The 15,724-nt window shown below is 43.8% G+C and overlaps 1 protein-coding gene across 4 annotated transcripts in view; it reads left to right on the top strand.

Moving 5' to 3' along the window:
• Window positions 1–5,799: 5,799 nt before the first annotated feature.
• Window positions 5,800–15,724, top strand: part of LOC139378431 (inosine-5'-monophosphate dehydrogenase 1b-like) — a 28,128-nt gene continuing 18,203 nt past the window's right edge. The window contains exons 1-3 of one of the 4 annotated variants that reach the window (XM_071120599.1): window positions 5,800–6,120; window positions 12,838–12,936; window positions 13,084–13,164. In XM_071120599.1, the coding sequence (XP_070976700.1) occupies window positions 5,882–6,120; window positions 12,838–12,936; window positions 13,084–13,164 (419 nt within the window). In that variant the 5' untranslated portion in view covers window positions 5,800–5,881. Of the gene's footprint in view, window positions 6,121–10,557; window positions 10,869–12,837; window positions 12,937–13,083; window positions 13,165–15,724 lie in introns of those variants that run through there. The other 3 variants (XM_071120601.1, XM_071120600.1, XM_071120602.1) reach the window with 3 other exon arrangements.

Below are 15,724 nucleotides of genomic sequence, written 5' to 3'. Positions count from 1 at the left end.
ATGATGATCAAGTATCACTTTTGTCTTTCAGATCACAGTGGATCAGCTTATTATGGACAGGGGTAGAGGACCTGCCCCTAGATCCACACTCCAGCTCTGAGACTCTTGATAAATACTGGCACAGGGGTGTCAAAGTCATTTTTACTCAGATTACTATATTTCTGTTCCAGCTAATGCCATTAGGGGAATAAAGATGCACATTGGGGTAAAACGATGACAACCTAATGTCTGTGCGGTACAAAATAACCCACTGTAACACAATATACATTAACGCAGTAACTCAATGAAAAATAAAATCCCCAACAACACATTTTAAATACTGTATTCAATGAGGCTATATTGCAGGGGAGGTTGGTGGGAGGAACGGGCTGGAATGGAGTCAAACTTGTGGTTTCCATATATTTGATGTTTTTGATACTGTTCCATTTATTCTATTCCAGCCATTACAATGAGCCCATCCTCCTATATCTCCTCCCACCAGCTGTCACGCACTGACCTTAGAGAGACTTTTTATTTCTCTATTTGGTTAGGTCAGGGTGTGATGTGGGGTGGGCATTCTATGTTTCTTTATTTCTATGTTTTGGCCAGGTATGGTTCTCAATCAGGGACAGCTGTCTATCATTGTCTGATTGGGAATCATACTTAGGTAGCCCTTTTTCCCTCCTTTCAGTGTGGGTAGTTAACTTTGTTTGAGGCACTTAGCACTGTTGAGCTTCATGGTCTTGTTGGCGACATTTATCTTAAATAAAAATAAATGTACGCTCACCACGCTGCACCTCGGTCCTCTTCTTCAGACGCCCGTGACACCAGCCTCCTCTGGTGGAGAGATGATGGCCACAAGATGGTGGGCCATATTCAATGCCCAACATTAGACAAATCATGGTCAAAGCCGCAAACATGAGGATCAAGCAGTGAGTGTTTGGACAAAATGTTTGCGTCTCATGGCGATCCAGCGTACCAGTACTTGCATTGAGTTTAAAATTGGAGGGCTGCACCTCTGTGTACTTTTGCTACACAACGTCATTTTGCTTATCTACTTGTAGTTCTTACATTGCATGCATATGTAAATTGGGCTTTGAGAGATGTGAAGTCCAACAAATAGGATTATGTCTAGAATAAAAGAGAAGAAAGTGAATTTGACAAAGTAGTCTAGTGTTGGCCTAGGGAGTGTTCTGTGAAGAGAGAGCACTGTTCTAACAAAGTGGCTGAATGTGACATGAGTTAGGCAGGGGGACTCTGTATTCAGGTCATCTGATGGAGGTCTACACACACACACAGGGCTCTGTTGTCGGGCTCGGTCATCGCTGGGTTGAGGAGTCTCGTGCCCGACGTTTGTCTTAGTTCTGCTCAATGAGTGTCCACACAAAGACTGGTCTCATTCATTGAGTATACAAAACATTAAGAACACTCGCTCTTTCCATGACATAGTCATGGAGGTGAATCCAGGTGAATCCAGGTGAAAACGATGATCCCTTATTGATGTCACTATACTACTTCAATCAGTCTAGATGAATGGGAGAAGACAGGTCAAATAAAACAAATTAAGCCTTGAGACAATTGAGACATGTATTGTGTGTGTGGTATTCAGAGGGTGAATGGGAAAAACAAAAGATTTCAGTGCCTTTAAACGGGGTATGGTAGTAGGTGCCAGGTGCACCGGTTTGTGTCAAGAACTGCAATGCTGCTGGGTTTTTCACACTCAACAGTTTCTTGTGTGTATCAAGAATGGTCCACCACCTAAAGGACACCCAGCCAACTTGACACAACTGTGGGAAGCATTTGAGTCAACATGGGCCAGCATCCATGTAGAATGCTTTCCACACCTTGTAGAGTCCATGCCTGGATGAACTGAGGCTGTTCTGAGGACAAAAGGGGATGGTGCAACTCAATATTAGGAAGGTGTTCTTAATGTTTTGTATACTCAGTGTAGAGTGGACGTAACAGTAAATGTAAATCTGGGGCACTCAAATTAGTATGATATGTTACATTTGGTATGGTTACATAAGACAGAAGGTTAATAACCTTTTACCGCAGTGGGCTAAATCAGGGTCACACACAGTGACATACACTTTGAAACAAAAGTATACACCTCACACACATGGATATGGGCTTAAGAAAAAGAAGACACCTGTACCATGTCAGATATAGAGTTGACATTTTGAGTTTGCATCCCAATATGACACTTTATATACATCACCGTCACGCCTATTCCCGCTAATCCCCTCTGGCGTTCGACGGCGCCGGTTTACTACCCACCGGTAATAATAATGAATTATAATTAATAACATTCCACCCATGAGACCAAAGAGGGTGCTTTTGATCACTGACTGCAGGAAAGGGGTACGGCCAACACCACCTTTCCACATTTGCACATGAGACCCATTATCATTATGGTAATCCAGTGCATGCATGGGGGGGAGGGGGGTAAACAACACAGAGGAGCACATCTGAACTTGAATTGACACACATATCACATAGATAGCAGTGTGTGATTACCACAAAAGTTTAGAGTAACAAGCGTGCTGATCTCACGCTAGGCTTCGGCTCCAGTGTTAACCTAGCTGTGAAAAGAGGGTTCCATGGAGAGGTTGACTGGGGGGGGGGGGGGTTGACAGCACGGACGAGGATGGGGCGTTGCTATGCTCTCCATGGGCAGCATAAGAGGATTTTCCGTCCTCGAGTCTGAGCAACTGTCACAAACACTCAGTCACCTGTTCCTGACCCCTTTCAGACACCAGGTCTCGAGTGGGAGAAAGGGGTGATGGGGAGATACCTCTTTCTCAGTGGAACCTATTTCTTTCCCTTTCTCTTTCTCAGCCTCTTCCTCTGACATTGTTTTTTAAAAATGAAGAGAAGAGACCATTTAAGAGATGTTTTCCCCATTGCAACTTTCTGTCAACATATACAGTGCATTCAGAAAGTATTAAGACCCCTAGAATTTTTCCACATTTTGTTACGTTACAGCCTTATTCTAAATGGATTAAATCATTTTTTCCCTAATCAATCTACACATAATACCCCATAATGTCAAAGCGAAAACAGGTTTTAGAAATGTTTGTAAATGTATAAAATAATAAAAAACAGAAATACCTTATCTACATAGGTATTCATACCCTTTGCTATAAGACTCAATATTGAGCTCAGGTGCATCATTTTTCCATTGATAATCCTTGAGATGTTTCTACAACTTGATTGGAGTCCACCTGTGGTATATTAAATAGATTGGACATGATCTGGACAGGCACACACCTGTATATATAAGGTCTCACAGTTGACAGGGCATATCAGAGCAAATACCAAGCCATGAAATCGAAGGAATTGTCCGCAGAGCTCCGAGACAGGATTGTGTCAAGGCACAGATCTGGGGGAGGATAGCAAAAAATGTCTGCAGCGTTGAAGGTCCCCAAGAACACAGTGGCCTTCGTCCTTCTTAAATGGAAGAGGTTTGGAACCACCAAGACTCTTCCTAGAGCTGGCCACCTGGCCAAACTGACCAATTGGGGGAGAAGTGCCTTTGTCAGGGAGATGACCAAGAACCCGATGGTCACTCTGACAGAGCTCCAGAGTTCCTCTGTGGAGATAGGAGAACCTTCCAGAAAGACAACCATATCTGCAGCACTCCACCAATCAGGCCTTTATGGACAGAAGCCACTCCTCAGTAAAAGGCACATGGAGTTTGCCAAAAGGCACCTAAAGACTCTCAGACCATGAGAAACAAGATTCTCTGGTCTGAAGAAATTAAGATTGAACTCTTTGGCCTGAATGCCAAGCTTCGCGTCTGGAGGAAACCTGGCACCATCCCTACAGTGAAGCATGGTGGTGGCAGCATCATGCTGTGGGGATGTTTTTTAGCGGGAGGGACTGGGTGACTAGTCAGGATCGAGGGAAAAATGAATGCAAAGTACAGAGAGATCCTTGATGAAAACCTGCTCCAGACCGCAGACTGAGGCGAAGGTTTACCTTCCAACAGGACAATGACCCTAAGCACATAGCCAAGACAACACAGGAGTGGCTTCGGGACAAGTCTCTGAATTTCCTTGAGTGGCCCAGCCAGAGCCCGGACTTGAACCCAATGTAACATCTCTGGAGAGACCTGAAAAAAGCTGTGCAGCGACACTCCCCATCCAACCTGACAGATCTTGAGAGGATCTGCAGAGAAGAATGGGAGAAACTCTCTAAATACAGGTTTGCCAAGCTTGTAGCGTCATACCCAAGAAGACTCGAGGGAGTTTGCTTCAACAAAGTACTGAGTAAAGAGTCTGAATACTTATGTAAATGTGATCATTCCATTTCTATTAGCAAACATTTCTAAAATGCTGTTTTTGCTTTGCAATTATGGGGTATTGTGTGTAGATTGATGAGGGGGAGAAATGTGAATCCATTTCAGAATAAGGCTGTAACGTAATAAAATGTGGAAAAAGTCAAGGGGTCTGAATACTTTCTGAATGCACGGTATAGGCCTACTATACAGTATTCATTATGTGGGGCCCATGCCGGAATTGAACCCACTACCTTGGTTGTTGCTATAGCTAGCTCCATGCTCCAGTCAAATGAGGCTTTAACATACTATTTTGTAAGCTTGTAAAACACTGTCTGGAAGATGTTAAGAGTGCAGGCCTCAAACTGTCCTATATAAAGGTACATCCACACACAGTTTTTGGGAGCAGAATGGTTTGTACTGTGCATATACTGTAGATTGTACTGAACATTTGAGGCGTATTTCAGGGGCTATGTAAGAAGCTGTCACCCTTGTGTTAGCTACACTCTCTCCTGTGGTGCAGTGTGAGCACTGTTTGTACCTCCCTGAACCTGTCTGTGCCCAAGGCAAGCCAGGCATCCTCCTCAAGGCCATACTTTGGTACTATCTCAAGCAGTTTGTGGAATTATTTTATATTACTGTGGGTTTGTCCCACGGCCACACACACACACACATTTGCAACAGTGCTATTCTGTTTGGAGTATGTTTAAGTGCCCTCTCTGCCTCCTGCATGTATCTCCTGCCCACTGTATTCTAATTCCCCAATCCTCTTTGTGAAAGCGACGTGTGCCACTGACAGGAAACAGGGTTAAGCTGTACGCAGAGAGATTCATAGAGCAGCACTCGACTGGACAAAAACACACTGAGTATCCCATTCTGCTTCTCCTCTATCCCTGCAGGCATTCTCTTTCTTTCTTTCTTTCCACCTTTCCCTCCCTCTATTAGTCTGGACCCTTTCTCTCTGCCATCTCACTCCTCCCATTCCCACCACAATCTCCCTTCAGGTCAGTGAGCATTAGTTCTCCCACAGGGGCAAGGGGAACGTTGGGACGGCAACGACTCCACGACGACAAGCCTCTCCGGCATCATTTCCACGACGATGCCATCTCGGCAGGAGCATTACCACGGTGACACCCTCTCCTGACACGCCTAGCGGACACTGTGGGTTGGTTTGCAGGTGCACCCTGCGCAGAGACGGGGGAGGGAGGGACATAACTATCTTCTTTCTGTCTCTCTCTCTCTCTCTCATATCTCTCTGAGTATTTTTGTATCTGACCTGGGATTCGACAACAAAGTTGACGGTAAAGACAACACTGGAGCTATGAGACCAAGATAAGAATGTGTTGAACCAGAGAACGTGTTATGTCTCTCACAAGTAGCTCTGTTTTTCCAACTCAGGTCCTCAGCGACTTTGACTTGTCTGGTTGGTTGGCTGAGATCGTTCTAATTCGTTCTGTTCTGTGGGAATTGTTTTGAGCTGGTAGGTCGGTTCAGGAACACCCAGTCCCTACGTGACTTGAGTCCACTTGAGGGACGTCACCGACAGAAGGGTCAGAGGGCGACGGTGAGGTCACCGACCAGAGTGAGAAACTGGAGCAAGAGAGCTTGGCAATTGGACCCAACATGGAGGGGTACGGCTACGAACACTTTGGGGTGGATGGAGAGCGGGACAGCCACCAGATGGACTACCGGAGGATCGTAGGGGACACAGAGCTACCCCGTCCCAGCTCCAACCCCTCACCCCAAGACGCAGAGCACCTCTTCCGCCTCAGCCCCCATGGGCATGGGCATGGGCACGGGCATGAGACTGCCGCACAGCGATACAGCGCCACCCGCATCCAAGCTGGCTTTGGCCCCGAGAGGTGAGTCGGGCAAAGCAAGATTATGGTTAAAGCTGTACTAGAGTATTACTTAGTGAAATAAACTGGCATCCATTTGAAAAGAACAACATATTAGTGAAGGGCCAGGCAAAAAATATTTTTAGATAATTGCTGAAATGTAGAATAGTTTACTAGCGTAGCAACTTTGGAGCTGACTCATGTTGAAATCCAACCTGAGTTAGAGTTGCACCACAGGGCACCTAATTGGGGAGGACGGGCTCATGGTATTGGCTTGAGCCAATGGTATCAAATATATCAAACACATGGTTTTAATGTGTCTAATGCCATTCCATTTACTCCCTTCCAGCCATTATTATGAGCTGTCCTGCCCTCAGCACCTTCCTGTGAGTTTCACCCCGTTTTGCCCTCAGAACAGTCTCAATTGGTCGGGGCATGGACAAGGTGTTGAAAGCGTTCCAAAGGGAAGCTGGCCCATGTTGACTCCAATGCTTCCCACAGTCAAGTTGGTTGGATGTCCTTTGTGTGGTGGACCATTCTTGATACACACGGGAAACTGTTGAGCATGAAAAACCCAGCAGCGTTGCACTTCTTGAGACACTCAAACCGGTGGCCTCGCACCTACTAGCATACCCTGTTCAAAAGTACTTAAATATTTTGTCGTGCCCATTCACCCTCTGAATGGCACACACACACACAATCAATGTCTTAATGCTTAGAAATCCTTATTTAACCTGTCTCCTCCCATTCAACTACACTGATTGAAGTGGATGTAATAAGTGACATCAATAAGGGATCATAGCTTTCACCTGGATTCACCTGGTCAGCCCGTCGTGGAAAGAGCAGGTGTTTCTAATTTGTTGTATATTCAGTGTATATTTGACTAATGAGCATTCAAGCTGTAGCATTAGTTCCTCCCACTTCTTTTGACTACTTTTCATTACTCTGCTTTCACCATGGTTACAATATGTAAATACAGCCCATTGAGTAGTATCAGTTTACACTGCCACATAGCCCTGTGTTTAGCCTGGCTTGTAAATAACCTTGAAGTTAAGTCTCCTTGTTAGCCCATAATGAAGCTCTAGGACACCTGTGTCTTATATGGTTTATGGCAAGTCATTCTGAGGGTGGCCCCTAAACACATTGAAAAGCTATGATTCAGTGGCGTACTCTGATGCCAAAACAACAGAAACTGCCTCAAGGCTATTTTTGGAGTGGCAGGTCCCCCTTATGCCTTGCAGCTAGGGCAGCAGGTGGAGAGCTTAATGGGATCGGGTTTGAATCAATGCTTGAAATAGCCACCGGTGTGCATAGAGGAATCTCTTAGCCATATTGTGGGTGACCCACATTTAAGGCAATGAACTCATGCACAGACACAGTACCCGCCAGATCACCTTGGTACTTGTCAAGCCTGGGAAGGCCCTCTGTGCTTTGCTTAGTACTGGAAGAGGGGCTCCTGGAATAGTGCCACACAGGGAGTAGGCCAAGGGACAATATACAGTGGGGCAAAAAAGTATTTAGTCAGCCACCAATTGTGCAAGTTCTCCCACTTAAAAAGATGAGAGAGGCCTGTAATGTTCATCATAGGTACACTTCAACTATGACAGACAAAATGAGAAAAAATCCAGAAAATCACATTGTAGGATTTTTAATGAATTTATTAGCAAATTATGGTGGAAAATAAGTATTTGGTCAATAACAAAAGTTTATCTCAATACTTTGTTATATACCCTTTGTTGGCAATGACAGAGGTCAAACGTTTTCTGTAAGTCTTCACAATGTTTTCACACACAGTTGCTGGTATTTTGGCCCATTCCTCCATGCAGATCTCCTCTAGAGCAGTGATGTTTTGGGGCTGTTCAAGGACTTTCAATTCCCTCCAAAGATTTTCTATGGGGTTGAGATCTGGAGACTGGCTAGGCCACTCCAGGACCTTGAAATTCTTCTTACGAAGCCAGTCCTTCGTTGCCCGGGCGGTGTGTTTGGGATCATTGTCATGCTGAAAGACCCAGCCGCGTTTCATCTTCAATGCCCTTGCTGATGGAAGGTTTTCACTCAAAATCTCATGATACATGGCCCCATTCATTCTTTCCTTTACACGGATCAGTCGTCCTGGTCCCTTTGCAGAAAAACAGCCCTAAAGCATGATGTTTCCACCCCCATGCTTCACAGTAGGTATGGTGTTCTTTGGATGCAACTCAGCATTCTTTGTCCTCCAAACACGACGAGTTGGGTTTTTACCAAAAAGTTATATTTTGGTTTCATCTGACCATATGACATTCTCCCAATCTTCTTCTGGATCATCCAAATGCTCTCTAGCAAACTTCAGACGGGCCTAAGCATGTACTGGCTTAAGCAGGGGGACACGTCTGGCACTGCAGGATTTGAGTCCCTGGCGGCGTAGTGTGTTACTGATGGTAGGCTTTGTTACTTTGGTCCCAGCTCTCTGCAGGTCATTCACTAGGTCCCCCCGTGTGGTTCTGGGATTTTTGCTCACCGTTCTTGTGATCATTTTGACCCCACGGGGTGAGATCGAGGGAGATTATCAGTGGTTTGTATGTCTTCCATTTCCTAATAATTGCTCCCACAGTTGATTTCTTCAAACCAAGCTGCTTACCTATTGCAGATTCAGTCTTCCCAGTCTGGTGCAGGTCTACAATTTTGTTTCTGGTGTCCTTTGACAGCTCTTTGGTCTTGGCCATAGTGGAGTTTGGAGTGTGACTGTTTGAAGTTGTGGACAGGTGTCTTTTATACTGATAACAAGTTCTAACAGGTGCCATTAATACAGGTAACGAGTGCAGGACAGAGGAGCCTCTTAAAGAAGAAGTTACATGTCTGTGATAGCCAGAAATCTTGCTTGTTTGTAGGTGACCAAATACTTATTTCCCACCATAATTTGCAAATAAATTCATAAAAAATCACAATGTGATTTTCTGGATTTTTTTTCTCATTTTGTCTGTCATAGTTGAAGTGTACCTATGATGAAAATTACAGGCCTCTCTCAACTTTTTAAGTGGGAGAACTTGCATAATTGGTGGCTGACTAAATACTTTTTTGCCCCACTGTACATCCATTCCCATGATAAATGTACTTGGGGCGAATTCTGTTTTAAGTTAATGCAGGGTGGATCACTAGTCACCATTACAAATGCATTTGGTTTTATTTGCTCTGAATATCTGTGTGTTGGTTGAGTGCACACAGCTACAGCAGTCCCACACAATTTCATGCACAGGATCAAGAGTGCATGGGTTAGAATTCCCCACTCTCCAGGAAACGATGGTGAGAAGGAAGAACAAAACTTGCTTTATTGCGACATTGCTTGCGTGATGGTAGGTTGCAATTGTCTCAGTGAACACCGTCAGCCACTGATGGTATTGACAGCAATGTGCGGTCCATCCTTCTTTTACAAAAGTGTGTGCTTGTGAGGGAGGTCTACTTCATCTGCCTGTGTATGTCTGTGTACGTGTGTGTGTCTGTGCTCCTCTTCCCAACCCTGAACCATCACAGACATGGGAGAGTGTGGAACTGTTCGGTACGCAATGCTTGTGGATTCACAGGTCAACATACAGTACAATAGGCCAAGCCTAAAAAATTCAGTCTGATTCTCCCAAATCCATCAGCTTGAATGCCAATGGTCTATTGACTTTTGTGCTTTTATTATCTGAATGGTCTCGACAGATGATAAAGGACGGGGCCATTCTCTCTTTCTGTTTTAAACAGTCTGTCCTGCATTTGAAAGTGAAAGTCATAGGCCATGATATATACGATAAGAAGGAGAAAATGAGGTCAAATTCCATCAACGTGTAGCCTCATCTACTGTAAATGTGTAAAATGTGATCTAGGCTATTTAAGGAGGTATGTAGCCTGGCTGGCTCTACTGGTCAGTTGAGGTCAATCTAGAATAGAAAATGCCACTGTCATCCGTATAATTGGTTACTAGTAACTGGTTGCATGTGACTTGTAAATCTGACAGTGGTGCTGTTCAGTTAATACCACCAAACGTTGCACCTCACTGAACCATCTGAGAATAGTTGATTTGTGGGTTTTGTCAAAATACAAAAGTCACTTTCCATTGATAAGTAGATACGCACTATAAAAAAGTTGATTTCTACACATTTTAATGATTTAAGATTCTTGTTGATCCTGATAATAGAAGCCCAAGGCCTAATATTCCAAAAACGGATGGTAGGAGAGCCTGCTGTTTATGTGGTTATATGTGGGTTATAAAATGATAATATGTGGACATTGGCACTGCCAGACTATAGTGCCAATTTCAATGTAGAATAAATGCATGATTTTCTCCTCCAAAAGATGTATGGTCTGCACTCTGCAGTGCAGATAATAGGTATATTACATAAATTACAAGGACATCATCTCACTAACCTGTAAAGTCTGTGATTGAGTTGAGACGTTTACCCTCACGTTTCCAAATTCAATGAGTGCCCCACGTGGGAGGAGAGGGGATGTGACGCTTCCATTTTCGACGCTTCAGCGAACATATTCTTCTTCATAACGCGAATACACTGTAGCAGCGACAGGCAATCAAATTTGGACCAGCCTCGCATCATCACTTGAGTTTGTAGTAGGGGAATTCATTGTGGGTTGGTTACCTCCACAATAGAGAAAGCACACATTGTTTCCGCTCATTTTGGACTTGCTAGCTAGCTACAGCTGGAAAGTTCGCATTTCCGAACACCTTCAACGTGGTCAGCTTCAAGAGGGAGAAAACGGGCTGGAATTGATTTTTTGTGTCACATTTTCTTAACGTAACTGTAAGTAAGACTAAGAACGTGGTGAGGTGGCTAATTGCATAGAATACAGAGCATCTTCAGCAATGAGTTGAAACATGTTAGTTAGCTTGCTAGCCGGCTACCGCTAGCTGACACATGCTCCTGCTGAATAACGCACTGACTCATTTTGACCTGCGTGGCAAGAAAATAGATGGCTAATTTATAGTGCAGCTTTGGTGATAAAATACATTGCAAACGATATGTTAAAGATATAATATGATGGATGGAAATCTATAAATACTTAGGCTGTGGACAGTTGGCTAGATTCGTCATTAATCGTTAATATAGCCATGTTTTGTTCTCCCCGCATGCATTTTGTGCTCAAGGCATTGTAACCATTGTTAAGTGCTCAGCTGTACAGTAGCCGGTTAACGTTAGTAAGTGCTAGCTAGCTACGGTATTGACAGGCATTGCTCACGGTTGCCTTTCAGCAGCTATCCAGAACACTGTATGTAGTCTGGATAAATATGTGCTTGAAGGAAACGTTTTTGCTGAACAGATCATTGTTTAACATGACTTTTTAGCTCATAGTGTCGCTTGATGGCTGTTTTGTTCGCATGGACAGCCACCACAAGCAATAAAGATAAAGATGTGCTCTATTTTCCTGGTGTTTATTGTAAATATATATATATATTATTTATATATATATATATATATATATATATATATTATATATATATATATTATATATATATATACATGAAAAAATGTAAAGCAACGTGTTTTATTTAAACATGTAACTAACATTAGTGCTTCTGCTATATTAGGCATGGATATTTACACAACCGTGCATGAAAGGGTTAATTTCGTTAGGCTATATTTTGCCAGCATGCCACCTCTAATAGAAAGGTTTCTTATAGATGTTAGTGGGTCATCCACATTTTGAAAACGCATAGTCGTTAGTGCGCAGCGATCTGTGTTTGTGAGGTCGGTTTGGTTTCAGTTTGACTATTAAAAAAAAGTCATGATTTCGGGTTCGATAATAACAACACAATGAAACAGTGAATAAAATGTCCATGATGGTAGTGACTATGATTACTACTTAACCATTTATTCACATTATTTTACTTCAATACAATATTTCAGTTCTGTATATTACATTTGTTTTATTTGATGACTTTCATTTCAAGTAATCTCACCTCTATAGAGCTGCTGTCTGACAAAATCAGACAGTTTACTTCAATGTAAACAAGGCATACTTTTTTGACTGCTGAATAACAACTATCAATTTCAGGTAGAGATACTTTGTATGTGGACACACCTTCAAATTAGTGGATTCGGCTATTTTAGCCACACCCGTTGTTGAGAGGTGTATACAACCGAGCACACAGCCATGCAATCTCAAAAGTTAGTTACATTTCTGCCTTGCTAGAGCTGCCCCGGTCATCTGTAAGTGCTGTTATTGTGAAGTGGAAACGTCTGGGGGCAAAAACGGATCAGCCACGAAGTGGTAGGCCATACAAGAACACTAAGCAGGAGTGCTGAAGCGCATAGTGTGTAAAAATTCTGTCTTCGGTTGCAACACTCACTACCAAGTTCCAAACTGTCTCTGGAAGCAACGTCAGCACAAGAACGGTTCGTCGGGAGCTTCATGAAATGGGTTTCCATGGCCGAGTAGCCACACACAAGCCCACGATCACAATGCCAAGCGTCAGCTAGAGTGGTGTAAAGCTCGCTGCCATTGGACTCTGGAATGATGAATCATGCTTCACCATCTGGCAAGTCCGATGGACGAATCTGGGTTTGGCCTGAACGAAATGCCTTGTTTAAAAAAAAAAACTGGGTTTCGGGTTAATCACTCAGCACTAATAGTCATTCACAGGCGCAAAGCGTCGTCACCTTTTAACCCTTCATCTATTGATAGCTAGTTATATTTGAAAATGCATCTGATGTTACATTTTAAACGATGTCTACAATCTAATGCCTGCTTGTCATCCTTTTCACTTGACAGCATGGCTGATTACCTGATCAGTGGTGGTACGGGCTATGTCCCAGAAGACGGACTCTCCGCACAACAGCTTTTCTCCGTTGGAGACGGCCTCACCTACAAGTAAGTTTAGTTCAACCACAATACAAATGCCAAATAGAACCGTATTGTGCAAGTACGCTCTCGAACTGTCCAAACCTAAGCGCAAGCGATGATGGACGATATGCGGGCGGCGCTTTGTAATGATGGCCAACACGTTTTGAATCGCAGATCTGCTCAACAACAGTCTGTTGTCGCTGATGGTCAAACGGCAGAAGAGCTATGCTCTAAAGGCGACGGGTTGACTTACAAGTGAGTAAAACGGTTGACTTTTCAACCATTTTGACACTATATACACTATACTGTAAAAACCTATTGTCTCCAAACGATGAGTTCATATAGGGGAAGCAAATGATTGTCCCATTAAAAATAGATTTGAATCAATAAAGTACCTTGTTGATGAATTTGGCAGAAGTAAACACCACATTCGTCACCAATTGTATTATTTTAATTTTTAGCTGGCTGAGAAAAACACTGATCTGTACAGATGAATGAGTAGGACAGGGGTGGTGGGGGTTGATTGCTTATTAACCTGATCTGTACAGATGAATGAGTAGGACAGGGGTGGTGGGGGTTGATTGCTTATTAACCTGATCTGTACTATAGGATGATATTTGCTTCCGGTAATGATATGACTGCATCTTGAACTGCTCTGAAGAATCATAGTGCATGAACTGCTATTTGATTCTTTGAGACATTCAATCACTATCTAATCTATCTAGTAATGACATCTGACTGCACTCATATCCTAAGGCCCTTTCTTTATCTGCTCATTTCATATTCACTTGTTTTTACTTTCACTGAATAACCCTCAATTCACTTTCACTCTGTTTAAAACTAACTTGATTTCAACAAGCGAAGCATTGGGCTGCCCCAATATGGCAGACGGTCATTGCATTGGTATGTTGCCACAGCAAGCTACTTCATTAATTTCACCCCTTTGCCCAAGACTGTTGCCCAAAATTCTTTGCATCGTTTTGCTTCTTGAACATACCTCTGGCTAGAGGACTTGACAAAAATGACTAACTGCTATAAAAATGCTTCCAACACCTACTTGTTAAAATAGAGTAACATTCACGTCCTTGTGTTGATGTTGTAGCCTATGTCTTCTGACTATATGTGGCTCCGTCCCAAATGGTACCCTGTCCCCTAAATAGTGCATTACTTTTGACCATAGGGAATAGGGTGCCATTTAGTACGGAACCTATGTTACAGATTAAATGGATACCGTAGGGCCTCCCAAGTGGTGCAGCAGTGCTCTGTCGAGCCGGGCGCTTACAAGCTGACACAGTAGCCAGTTGGACGGTCTTTCCTCCGACTCATTGGTGCAGCTGGCTTCCGGGTTAAGCGAGCAGTGTGTCAAGAAGCAGTGCGGCTTGGCTGGGTCGTGTTTCAGAGGACGCATGGCTCTTGACCTTCGCCTAAACAGAGTCCGTAGGGGAGTTTCAGCAATCGTACAAGACTCTAACTACCAATGGAATATCATGAAATTGGGGAGAAGAAAGGGGGTAAAAGTTGAAAAAAAAATCTATATTAAATGGATACCCTGTTCATTCTAAACCGATTATGTGGCGTTTGTGAGACAAACAATATTTAGACAACAAGCAGGTACAACTCAACCATTTTGTTTCTTACAGTTTAACACTAATTGCTGCTGTAAGTTGCTCTGGATAAGAACGTCTGCTAAATGACTAAATGTTATGGTTCAGACTTAACAACATCCATACAATAAGTGTATTCACTATTTACATTACACATTTGAATGGAGAGTTAGTCCTAGTTCACAGGGGTTAATTGATTAGGCAGTGTGTGTGATACCGGCGAGTCCCTCCACTCCTTAATGAAGCACGTCCTGCTTAAAGGCAAGGCAGAGCACATGACTAGCCCGAGGTACTGTCATGTGAGCGTCTCGGGGGACGACATCAGAGGAAGTCTGGGCCCGTATTTCCTGTATCATACAGCTGTGTCTCCACCATGGCAACCACAGACCACTGCCTCACAAACATGGCAACCACAGACCACTGCCTCACAAACATGGCAACCACAGACCACTGCCTCACAAACATGGCAACCACAGACCACTGCCTCACAAACATGGCAACCACAGACCACTGCCTCACAAACATGGCAACCACAGACCACTGCCTCACAAACATGGCAACCACAGACCACTGCCTCACAAACATGGCAACCACAGACCACTGCCTCACAAACATGGCAACCACAGACAACTGCCTCACAAACATGGCAACCACAGACAACTGCCTCACAAACATGGCAACCACAGACAACTGCCTCACAAACATGGCAACCACAGACAACTGCCTCACAAACATGGCAACCACAGACAACTGCCTCACAAACATGGCAACCCAGGGCGGTAGCGACAGTGGCTCATTCTCAATTCGTCTTTCCCTATCTCCTCGGCTCCTTTTTAACCCTATTAAAGGAGAGGGTCTAAAGTCACTCCCCTCTGACTTTCTTCTCCAATGTATTTTGAGAGGGAGGCGGGGAGAGGGGACGCAAGGAATCGAAGGCAAGATAAATTGAGAAAGATCCAGTGAGAACACATCTGGCTAAGGCCTACTGGCTTTGAGGTGTTTGCTTACCTGTTGCTGCTGTAATCTGGAAGGCTTACTGTCCACACAAACTGTGTTCGCCAGGGTGAGCTGAGATGTTCTGTCAGGGTCTCAAGACCATTTCACCAAGCTGGATCAGGGTGAGCTGAGATGCTCTGTCAGGGTCTCAAGACCATTTCACCAAGCTGGATCAGGGTGAGCTGAGATGCTCTGTCAGGGTCTCAAGGCCATTT

The sequence above is a fragment of the Oncorhynchus clarkii genome, chromosome 21, assembly GCF_045791955.1.
Source record: "Oncorhynchus clarkii lewisi isolate Uvic-CL-2024 chromosome 21, UVic_Ocla_1.0, whole genome shotgun sequence".
Classification (NCBI taxonomy): domain Eukaryota; kingdom Metazoa; phylum Chordata; class Actinopteri; order Salmoniformes; family Salmonidae; genus Oncorhynchus; species Oncorhynchus clarkii.
Note: the sequence above shows the minus strand (reverse complement) of the source record. Positions and strands in the feature narration are given on the sequence as shown.